The 11,598-nt window shown below is 42.2% G+C and overlaps 2 protein-coding genes across 2 annotated transcripts; both read right to left on the reverse strand.

Moving 5' to 3' along the window:
- Positions 1-661: 661 nt before the first annotated feature.
- LOC115382354 (protein mono-ADP-ribosyltransferase PARP15-like) lies at positions 662-2,042 on the reverse strand. Its single transcript, XM_030084096.1, has 4 exons — positions 1,996-2,042; positions 1,605-1,741; positions 1,072-1,249; positions 662-942 (listed from the first exon to the last, which is right to left on the reverse strand). The coding sequence occupies exons 1-4, from the start codon at positions 2,021-2,023 to the stop codon at positions 662-664; spliced, it is 624 nt and encodes a 207-aa protein (XP_029939956.1). The 5' UTR covers positions 2,024-2,042.
- A 2,293-nt stretch (positions 2,043-4,335) lies between these two features.
- On the reverse strand, positions 4,336-6,285 carry LOC115385921 (protein mono-ADP-ribosyltransferase PARP15-like). Its single transcript, XM_030088019.1, has 4 exons — positions 5,730-6,285; positions 5,406-5,542; positions 4,942-5,122; positions 4,336-4,842 (listed from the first exon to the last, which is right to left on the reverse strand). The coding sequence occupies exons 1-4, from the start codon at positions 6,202-6,204 to the stop codon at positions 4,556-4,558; spliced, it is 1,080 nt and encodes a 359-aa protein (XP_029943879.1). The 5' UTR covers positions 6,205-6,285; the 3' UTR covers positions 4,336-4,555.
- Between the last annotated feature and the right edge of the window lie 5,313 nt (positions 6,286-11,598).

The raw sequence follows: 11,598 nt of genomic DNA on the forward strand, positions 1-11,598 counted from the left end.
GCTTTGGTTTGTTTTGTTTCAGTGCAAGGAGACTGAAGTACATTATAAAAAGGTTTGCACTGAATTTATAATCATACTTTTTAGAATTTACAAACCACATGAAAAAATAGGTAAAATTTTGACATTGACATTTTTAATGATACAAAATGCAGCAAAATATCACAAAGTCAAGTCTTCAGTTTGTGGTATTTTGCAGTTTTCCTGCATGTTGATGCATATTTACCATCACAGTCCAGTTTTGATGCTCAGGACACTTCAAAAGTTTGCTCGTTTTCACTGCAGCACCACTGATCTCTCAGTTCGGATCGAAGTGTTTCTGTCCTCTACATTTACTAAAACATTCACATTCATTGCACATGAATTATCAACAACATAACTCCAAATGAGGTTTTGTACTTTACAAAGTCATTCTGTGGGCTCCACATCAAATTGCATTAATTCAAAGTTCCACAAAATATGAAAAATACTTTTGTCAGATCAACAAGACATCAAAGTTCAAAATAATGCAAGTACACGACAGGATCCCTAATGTTAAAATGAAAAAGGTTTCAAACCATCTTTACATATTCAAAGTAAATCATTTCATTAACTAATGACAATTCTGACTTCTTGTTGATCAGTCTGTTTCAAATGTATTACATTTAAACCCGTGTTATCTCCATTATGAGGAAGTACTAAAAGTAATGAGATAGTCGGGATAGGCCTGGTTATCGTTGAATACAACAAACATGCTGGGGTTGTCTGTTCTGTCAACAACAGAGTCGTAAAGGTCGCGGCTGCTTCGAGACGGAGGGCATCTCATGCTGCCGTTTCCCTGAGTGTAGCAACCCGTCAGCACCCGGGCCAGAAACATGGTCTGAGAGCCATCAGCTCCTGGCCTTGCATAGAAAACTGAGTAAGTGGCATTCGCAGTGAAGTAGGTTCCCTGACCGTAGGAAGTACCTGGTAAAAAGAAACAAAAGGGGTTATTGTACATTTATGCTGAAGAATCCCATATATACAGTATAGAGACCCTCATTATTTTATCAAATCATAATTACTTCTGTAGATTTCAAACCAAGGGAACGTTACCATTTATTCCAGAGAAGCTCCTGTTGAAACCGTGATTCATGATGGAGTCACAGGTTTCTGGACTCGTCCCGTGGAACAACCTCCTCTCTATGGTCCCTTGTCCTTTGTTCTTTTCAGAAACGTACTGTTTTTGCACTCGATAGGTGCGACGCAGGTGAACGTTCTGCAGGCGCTCAATCTAGCAAGATAAACACAGGTTACCTTGAAGATCTCACAGATTAACACCTCTGACTCACATTCATCTTGTTCAAGCAGCTGTAAGGCAGAGAGCCATCTGATAACTGATTCTGACCATCAGCTGTAAAAGAAGCATGGCGAAGTGTCACATGTTTCCACATCTGGGTGAGGGTTAGGGCTAATCCATTTTCACTTGAAACGTTTCTAATTTTTGGAAAATTGTTAAGATTCATGCAACATTATAAACCCCTGCCAGTATTTCAAGGTATTATGAAAAATCATTCACAAATTCAGTTTGTGATTACATGCAATGTTATCATAGATAGACAAGTTTGATAGATGGTTCAGATACAAACCTTTATCACAGTGTTGTTGGCAGTTCGTTTGAAGGAATCAAGTACAGTGCGGTACTCTGATGAACTTGGCTGCAATGGCACCACTTTCAGGTTTTCCCCCGTGCTCATGTTGTCCCAATACAAAGGAAGTGTGAAGTCTGAAAAAAAATTGGAGGCTTTTGAAGTGAAAACATGTTTTGTATGTTTTTCTAAATGACAAATTCCCAGAAGAATGGAGATATTTTCTCTCTTCTGATTAAATAGAATTATCACTCAGAAAACCACCATAAAACCTAAACTAAATCACAATTCTAAAGCTTTTCACTGGCATAACAGTCATGTAAATTACCAGCTCAGATGTGAAGTTACTTTTTTGAATCAGATGTGTCAAATTGCCATCATATTTGTATACCTGCCCGATTCTCCAGTCGTTTCAGCATTGTTGTTCTTCCATTTCTTGTGGCCTCCATCCTCTGCAGATCCACGCTCCACTGTTGTCCCTGTTTGTCAATGATGCCTTTTGCAACGTCTCCCCTTTCCAGGGCATAGCGTGTCGCTTTCGGGAGTTCCTCCCATTGGTCGTAAAGGTCCAAGATGCACCAAGTCACGAGAGCGTAGAGATTTTCCTCCTCCTTTAATTTTATCTCTCTCCGAAGAGGAATGGTGGTTTCAAGCATCTGCACCACCTTATTGACTCCAACTTTTAACCCGCTCACCGTCAAACCGCCCTGACCATCCTCCTGAACATGGAGAGCCTCGGTCTTCAACAGCTCCTGCAGAGCCGTCACATCTGCCTCGGTCAGGTACTCCAGGTCCTTCTTGGGGAAGGTTTTTGTGGAGCAGTGAGCCTGATAGAGGTCTTTCACTTTATTCATGGCATCGTCAACATCCTTTCTGTGAAGACCCAGGAAGAAGAACACGGACTGCTCTCCAGTGGAGCTTCTGGAAAGGAGGCCTGGAATGAACTCAGGGGGTTGCTCTCTCTGCACATCTCGATACTGAAGAAATTACTCTGCCCAAAAAAAAAAAGAAAAAGAAAAAAAAAAACACACAAAGAATGAGCAGCCACAACAGAATGATAGAATTCCTTTAAGAGAAGAAAACAAATGAGGCAGGAGTTAGTTTCTTCATTACCTGAATTTATCACACTGTGTGCAAAATTTTGCCTGAGATGCTTTTTAAATGTTAAGAACAATCTATCCTCTGAGTCATGGTAGCCAGGTTTGATGATGTTGATGGTGGAGAGCGAACTGGACGACACAGATGATCCAAACCCACACAAAGCTTCAGTGAGCACTTCGAGGGCTTCGTTCAGTGGATATTTTAACAGTATTCCAGGCCCAATAACGGGAGACGCTAATAAACTCAAGCCTTGCAGAGTACATACAAGCACTGTCTGAGTCCTCTTCCAAGAGCCTGTAGAAAGATGTTTTTCCAGCAGCTTCAGATTGGGTTTAAAATGGTTGTACTTCAAAACTAAACCTTCATGATTTAGGCATGACTTTCGGGTTGTCTCGACACTGATTGTTGGGGTGTTCATTACAATAATCAACTATGTATTGTCATCTTTACAATTCTATGAATATATCTCAGTGGAAGGATTTGAACATGGAGCCTAACATGAAGAATATTATGAATATTCAGGATATGATATACATTTATTATATTTATATATTTAGGGCATGCCATGCTCATTCAAATATATGTCATGTCATTAACAGAGATTTGAGGTTTTCTTAAAAAACCAAACCGTTTGAAAATCGGTTGAAATTTGAGCAAGTTATAGCTTGTTAAACAGTTCATGTCTCATCAACACAATGTAATGAGCGAGCGAGATTCCCGTACAAAGATGGCCGACCTCTGCAGCGGTGCCGAGGCATCTAGTGTTCATATCTATGGTGTTCCGAAATGACGTCATCGGTTGCTGAGCAACAGGTCCGAGCGCCATGTTGGAGGGAATACAGAGTTGAAAACACATCGAGGCAATGGCGGATTACTGAGGACTTTTCAGCAAAAAAATAAATGAAATAAAAAATAAAATAGGATTCTGTCTCACGAAAAGCGCATGGGGATTGACTATGTTGATCCATACTTGATCACAAGCACGGAATTTATTCAGAATGAGGAGAAATGGCCTGACATCAACTACTTCCACTGTTGGGGTGGGATATTCCTCCGTTTATCCAGTCAGGTACAATGAAATGTACTCAGACTTAAATATTGAGGAGAAAACGTTTGTTAACAATTTAATCAATGTGGCACCATAGGAAAAATTATTTTTTTAATTTTCTATTTCTGCCCAACAATGATGGTGTATAACAGAGCCTGCAGTAATATCCCATAGTGCCTCTACATGTCGTGCTAAGACTAAAAATTGTTCATAAAATGTAACTATTTTCATTTTACATGTACAACAATAGCAACAGAAACAAAAACGAGGTGTGTGTGTGTGTGTGTGTGTGTGTGTGTGTGTGTGTGTGTGTGTGTGTGTGTGTTTGTGTGTGTGTGTGTGTGTGTATGATGCCTCACCATACTTTGACATATAGATGTCATTAAACTTTTGAAACATTGCCGCTTTTTTTCTCTATTCAATTGTGAAAACCTACTTACATTATATTCTTTTTTTGTATATTTTTATTTTAAACCCTTTGATTATTATTTTTTCTTTATTAATACCAATAAGGAGTATGTGTACTAATTTTATTTTCTGATTACAGTTGAAGCAAACAAACTGTTTATTTGAAGATTTGTTGCAACTTTATTGGTTCATTTATTTGTCAAGGCGATCAGCATCACACCACCTTGATTGTGACTACAGAAAGTCAATAATACACAGACAATAATTCTTCTTTAAAGTGTAGCTTCGGGAGGCACAGTTTCTAACTAAACTACAAGAACTACCTGCAAATGATACCCTGAGATTATGTTACAATGTGGCTCTATAGAGAGAAACCAGCTGTTTTATTTCCTCCTCATTTGAAGGTGATGAGATAGTCTGGATAAGACTGGTTGTCATGAAACACGATGTACATCTGGGGTTTGTCCATTTTATCCACCACGCTGTCGAAGCGGTCGTGGGGCCGCCGGCTGTCTCGAGGAGGAGGGACGTTCATGTCCTTTTTGCCCTGAGTGAAGATGCCGGTCAGCACTCGAGCCACGAACATGACCTGAGAGTTGTCAGCAGCTGGCTTGGAGTAGCGCGGATTCGCTGAGTAAGATGCATTGACGGCAAAGTAAACACCAGCACCATATGCAGTTCCTGAGGATGAGATGAACAGGAGATTAGACATACTGAGCCCACATTTTCAGAGAGGGAAGGGGAGAAGTAGGACTCACTGTATTCTATGGGGATCTTTACCGTTTTGTCCACAGAAACGACGATTAAAGCCGGTCTCTGTGATGGAGTTGCAGCTGTCCTTGGTGGTCCCGTGATACAGAAGTTTTTCCCTCGCTCCCCCCTCCTGCTTGTTCTTCTCTGACATGTGCTTCTTCTGGACTTCGTAGGCGCGACGCAGATGGATGTTCTGTAAACGCTCAATCTAGCAACAAAAACAATAAAAAAGATCATGAGTCACTTATATTAAGGAATCTAACTCCTTCTGTTCCGTTGTGAAACTTATGTATTGTTACAAACAAAAATGATGTCATTAATCCAGGTAATTTATTGATTTTTTGGGGAAGTAAATTTTTCAGTGATTGAGTTCATTACATGAATACTTCATATCATTACAGGCCTGCAAATAACTCGACAACTTGCTTCTGAATTCAAAATCTTTTCCTTTTTTCAAAAAGGTATAGATGTCTTCATTGGGAACCACCTACTTTCATGACAGTCTTGCTCTCAGTTTTACTGAATTCACTTTTCAAAGCTCGGTACTCTGCAGAGGAAGGTGGCACTGCCACCACCTTCACGTTCTCCCCGGGGGCCATGCTGTCCCAGTACAGAGGCATGGTGAAGTCTGGAAGACATTGAGACCAGGAACAAAATAGAACTGTAAACTGAAAATCTTCACAGGATGGTACTGCAAAGAGTGAATTACATTTTTTTGAAGACACAGGACCTGAAATTTGTCAACAGAGGGAACTGCTATGTCTAATCTGTCCACTAGGGTTCACTGTTGTGACTCCTGACATCCATCTTCTTACCTGGCAGGGTCTCCAGTCGTTTGAGCTTCCTGGGCTCTGCGACCTTGAGGTTTGTGGCCTCCATGCTGTTTAGATCTACCGTCCATGTGGCTCCCTGTGCATCCACTATTCCCCTTGCAATGTCTTGTTTTTCCAAATTGTAATTTGCAGTTTTGGGAAGTCTCTCCCAGAGACCATTGTGGCTCATGATGCACCAAACCACACGGGTGTACAGTTCCTCTTCCTCCTTGATTCTCGTCTCTCTCCTGAGGTTACCGTGGAGAATTGCATTGAATGCCATCACCGCCTTGGTGACGCCATCTTTTAGGCCGCTCACAGACAAGTCACCTGACTGGTCATTTTCTTTGTGCAGTCCCTGAGTGTTGATCAGCTGCATCAGCTCTGTCACGTCGTCCTGCATGAGACTGTCCAGCTCCTCCTTTCTGAAGGTGTGAGTAGAGCACTGGTTCTGATACAGATCTTTCAGCTTCGCCATGGCGTCGTCAACGCTCTTTCTGCTGAGACCCAGGAACAGAAAGCCAGAGTGCTGACTTGCAGGACTGTTGTTGAGGATGCTGAGGTCTGTGCTTGCTGACAGCTGGTGCTCTTGTTGCTGTGTTTTAGGCAGGGCACCTGAAATTGAAAAAAATATATATAATGATAATAATAATAATAATAATAATAATAATAATAATAATAATAATAATAATAATTAAAAATTAACTCATTGAAAAAAAATTTCTTTTACCTGAATTATAATTTATACCAGGGCTGTGGCTCTTAGGCCAAAATGGGCCCTCAAAAGGCTTCAGTCTTTTCCACCAAACCATCAAGTACATTTATAAAATTTCAAAGAATATGTGGATTCTTAAGAATTCTTAAGAAAGAAATTTCTTGAGAGTAGAGGACATAACACATTACTGAGTCCAGCGATGAGATATTGGTGAGCTGCCATGAAAGATAACTCCCTTGATGCAAACAAATAAGCATTAGCCTGACAAACATGGGTTTGTAAAAACATGCAAAATGACACAGCTGTAGGAGAAGTTTCAATGGGGGATATTAAACTATATTTTGCACCAGGAGGCGTTACAGCCTGTCTCTCTATGACCATATATACATATATATAGGGGCACTCAGGGTCTGTTTTGTCTGCCTGTCTGTTAAGGTGGGTGGCGCTGGTTGGTAGTGTTTAAGGAAGTCAGGACGGTCCGATCATGAGAATTGCCTTCAGCTGCGACTTCGGGTGGAGATCCCTTCTCGATGAAGGGCGTCTGTTCAAGCTGAACTCTGACTCCACTTAAGCACTGGAGGGTAGCACCAACTACAGTTAGTTGTTATGAGTTTGTTGATGGCTTCCCATTCCCTATTAACTTTGTGTCTCCGTCCTGATCTGAAGACACGCTCAGGCGCCACCTGCTTCTGTACCACTCCTGACTTTAGTGCAACTACCGACCTGTCTTTGGAGAATTCCTGCTCCAATCACTTCACCTGGCCCAGTTCCTTGCGTCCCTGTGGACTCCCGGACCTTAGATAGATCTCCTCAGTGAAACTAATACATTTTGTTTTCCACCGTTCATTTTGCGATCTGCTCTTAAGCGTCTGGCACACACCATAACAGAAGTTCATTAAAAAGGCTTTATGTTGAGGTTGTCATTTTCAGTTGAAATTGTTTGGTTTAAATTTAAAGGCTCTGTTTTATCGTTGCTGCCCAGTCAAGACGAAGTTGTGCTGAATGTGGCCCCTGAACTAAAACATGTTTGCCGCCTCTGACAGGAACAGACAGCTTTCTCAATAATCACAGAGATGCTGAAGCTACACTTTGCCTGTGCAATATTCAGCAGTGGAAAATATCTGCATGGCTTCCTCCTGAAATGCCAGGAACACATCCATCTTGTACAGGATGATGCGGATATCGCACAGCATGTGAAGGTGAGTGGAAGTCGTGGCGCTCTTGATCCCTCGAAGGATTGCTCCTGCCACAAGTCCAGGCTGCAGCCCGCCGGCTCCTGCACAACAAACCAAACCAGGGCAGTTAAAAGTGATTCCTGAAGCTGTAAATCTTCCATGTTCCATTAACCCACCAGCACAGATTGCAGGGATTGCTACAGACTTGTAGTGGTTTGTTTCGCAGCACATGATGATCAGTTGACTGATCTTTTCAATGCGGCTGGCGGACTTCTCTCCACACACGTGTAAAATGGCTTTGCAGGGGAACTGTCCCGGTTGAGTGAAAATCATGCTTCCTGGGTTTAATATTGCGACTAACAAAACACATGGAAATAAATTTAGTCAGAAGCTAGTCAATCAAAAAAAGAGCAACAATCTCTTGTTGTATTTTTCTTTTTTTACCTGTTTTAAGTTCTTCCTCTACCTCTGGTCCAGCTACGGCTAAGATACATTTGCACACACCATCTGCAGGAAACAAAGAGAAAAAGGGGGGTTCATTCTTTAAATATAAATATCAATGACTATGAAGCAAAATGTGAAATCACGTGATTAGACAACAGTAGTGATTAACAATATGGCCTCCATTATTAAAGCAACTGCTCGGAGTTGTATTCGTAAAGTCTCTGGTGCTTGCCGTGGCAGCAACCCCCGAACCCGGTGGTGGACACCGGAAGTAAGGGCCGCCGTCAAGCTGAAGAAGTAGTCCTATCGACTCTTGGTGGCTCCTGGGACTCCAGAAGCAGCTGACAGGTACCAGCAGGCGAAGCGAATTGCAGTCCGAGTGGTTGTGGAGGCAAAAACTCGGGTCTGGGAGGAGTTCAGGGAGGCCATGGAGGAGGACTACCGGTCAGCCTCAAAGAAATTCTGGCAAACCGTCTGGCGCCTCAGGAGGGGAAAGCAGGTCTCCACAAACACTGTTTACAGTGGAGGCGGGGAGCTGCTGACTGAGGCAGTTGAGGACAGTGCCTCTGGACTGGCAGATTGGTGGTTCTCCTTTTTAAAAAGGGGGCCTGGAGAGTGTGCTCCAACTATAGGGAGATCACACTCCTCAGCCTCCCCAGGAAAATCTATTCCAGGAGAGGAGGATTTGACCGATAGGCGAGCCTCAGATCTAGGAGGAACAATGTGATTTCAACCTCAGGGTGCCTTGTGAGGAGTGCTTTGGGAATACGGAGTCTGGGGTCGCTTGTTAAGGGGCCATCCAGTATGACCGAAGCAGGAGTCTGGTCCGCATTGCTGGCAGAAAGTCAGACTTGTTCTCAGTGCATGTTGGACTCCAGCAAGGTTTCCCTTTGTCACCAGTTCTGTTCGTCATTTTCATATACAGAATTTCAAGGCACAGCTAGGGACCGGAGGGGGTCATGTTTGGTGGCTATGGAATTTTATCTCTGCTTTTGGTAGACAATGTTGTCCTGTTGGCATCATTAAACCCAAACCGAAAGGATGCACTGGGGTGGTTTGCAGCCGAGTGTGAAACGATAGGGATGAGGATGAGCACCTCCAAATCCGAGGCCATGGTCCTCAACCAGAAGACGGTGGTCTGCCCTCTCCAGGGAGGGGGAGAAACCATGCTCCATGTAGAGAAGTTCAAGTATCTTTGGGGTTTTTTTCATGAGTCGGGGACGGATGGGCCGTGAGGTTGACAGGTGGATTCGTGCAGTGGCTGCAGTGATGCATTCGTTGTATCGGCCTGTTCCGGTGAACAGGAAGCTGAGCTGAAAGGCGAAGCTCTCGATTTACCGGTCAATCTTCACTCCTACCCTCAACCCATGAGATCCCATGGTCTCATGTTTGACAACCATGTTCTAAACTATGTAACATAAACTGAAATAATGATCAGTAACATGCAAAAATGAACACATTTTTCAGAGATTTTAAGCTAAATACATCAAGTCCACTGCACTGATGTTCACCAACACTTTCCCACAACACAAGACTTCTGATCCTGAATTTAAGTAACTAAGTAAGCAAGCAAAATTTATTTATATCACGCTTTTCACAGACCAGAGTCACAAAGTGCTTCACAACAAACCAAAATGTAAAGATAAAAGAGCATTCAAACAAGCATGTAATATAGAGATTGTAAACATTGCTCTGGCATAACAGCAGAGTATTAGAAGGCAGTATATGGTACCGCCAAGACACACTGTGTCAGTGAGTCTGAAATGTCTTCTGGAGCAGATGTGTTTTTAGATGTCTTTAGGAGGTAAAAATAAAAAGTCATCAGCAAAATAAAGTTCCTTTCAATTTCTCGATCAAAATTCATTTACCAAGGTCAAAATTTGTGAAGTCTGTTGTGTTCACCACAAGATCCGTTGTCTCATCGGCGATGTCCCCAAAAATCATCTGGAGTTTAGCTCCGCCTCCCAGCTTGATGGTAATTTCATCCAGGTCACTGGTGAGGGATCTGAAGATCTCTGGAGGGAAGGATCATGATTCAGATTGGAGTTTTTTCATCAGCAGTTCAGATAATCATGTCATGAAGGCCGACTAAGCTGGTTTTTCGAGGGTACCTTCACTTCCTTGTCTCATGCTCAGGTGTTGGTAGAGGTCACGGTAGAGCTGTGAAAGAAACAGAAGCATTCAAACATCAAACAAAGTATCACATTTGATGCAGACATTGTGTTTGATATATTCACCTCATCTAAGCCAGGATAACCGGGTTTGATGATGATGTGGATGGTGGAGAGCGAACTGGATGACGCAGATGATCCAAGCTCACAAACAGCATCAGTGAGCACTTGGACAGCTTCACTTGGAGGATATCTTAGCAGTTTTCCAGGCCCAATAATTGTACAAGCTAACGAACTGAGGCCCTTCTGAGTACATCTGTCCAAGCATTGTCTGAGTCCTCTACCAAGAGCCTGCAGAACACAAAAACAAAATACAATTTTCTTTCATTTTCTTTGCAAGATTATACATGACGAAATGTAAAGACATGCAGCACTGGCATGTAGATTAAATGAAATATGAGGAAGACACAAGGTATAAAAGGTAATGGAATACTTGTTCCCTTCACAAACTTCAACCCTTTTATTTATGAACACCAAATTAATTTAATTACTTGTGATTGCTGGAACATTTTGGTTTTATTGACTGTTTTAATTCGGAAATGCAACAAGTTGAGTTTTTTTGAGAAGAAACTTGTTTCTCAAATCAAAACTATGACTGCTTTTGCCTTTCGATGAGGTTATTGGGGTTAAAATGGTTGTGTTTCAATACCAAAACTTTCCAATTGAGCATTACTTGCTGGTTCTCTCGACACTGATTGTTAAGGTGATCATTAGAATAATCAACAGAAAAACTGTATCGTCAACTTCACAAACTTGCCTCCAAAAAGCAGACTTTCAAATTCAATAAATATATTTCCTTTTCTAGAGATATTTTTCACAGCTCTTACTTTACCTGGACACTCGTGCCTCTGCCTCCATCCCAAGGTAAACACTCAATGAAGAAGATCTTCGAGCAGCCCAGCGATGGAGGACTGTCAACCTCCAGAATGTCTCCAGGAGCGAGTCTGCAGTTCAACGCCAGAGAGTCGAACTTTGATTTCAGTGCGTTCCCAGCTTTCTTCAGAAGGCATTTGCCGATCTGTGTGGACCTCAGCCGTTTGTTGACCATAGGGACGACTAGAACATTCACCTTTGAGACAGGCAGTGAAACAAAGTCAAATCAGTTGAAGCTCGTGTCCGGAGTTTCCCTCTGTTTCCAATGTATGTATCATTTTTTAACAGAGCTTATATGTGTTAGTCTGGGTTGATACTATAATAAAATATTAGCATAAAGCAATATAAAAATTTATTTATGAGCCCTGCATTTGTCTCATAAACCCCCATGTTATCCGAAAAAGTGCCAGACAGCTTCAGCCAATAGACTTCGAGCTTCCGCTTTGTCAGGCAGAGCCAGAGAGCACGCGCACTTGCCCAGGCAGAGGTGAGTT

The sequence above is a fragment of the Salarias fasciatus genome, chromosome 3 (assembly GCF_902148845.1).
Source record: "Salarias fasciatus chromosome 3, fSalaFa1.1, whole genome shotgun sequence".
Classification (NCBI taxonomy): domain Eukaryota; kingdom Metazoa; phylum Chordata; class Actinopteri; order Blenniiformes; family Blenniidae; genus Salarias; species Salarias fasciatus.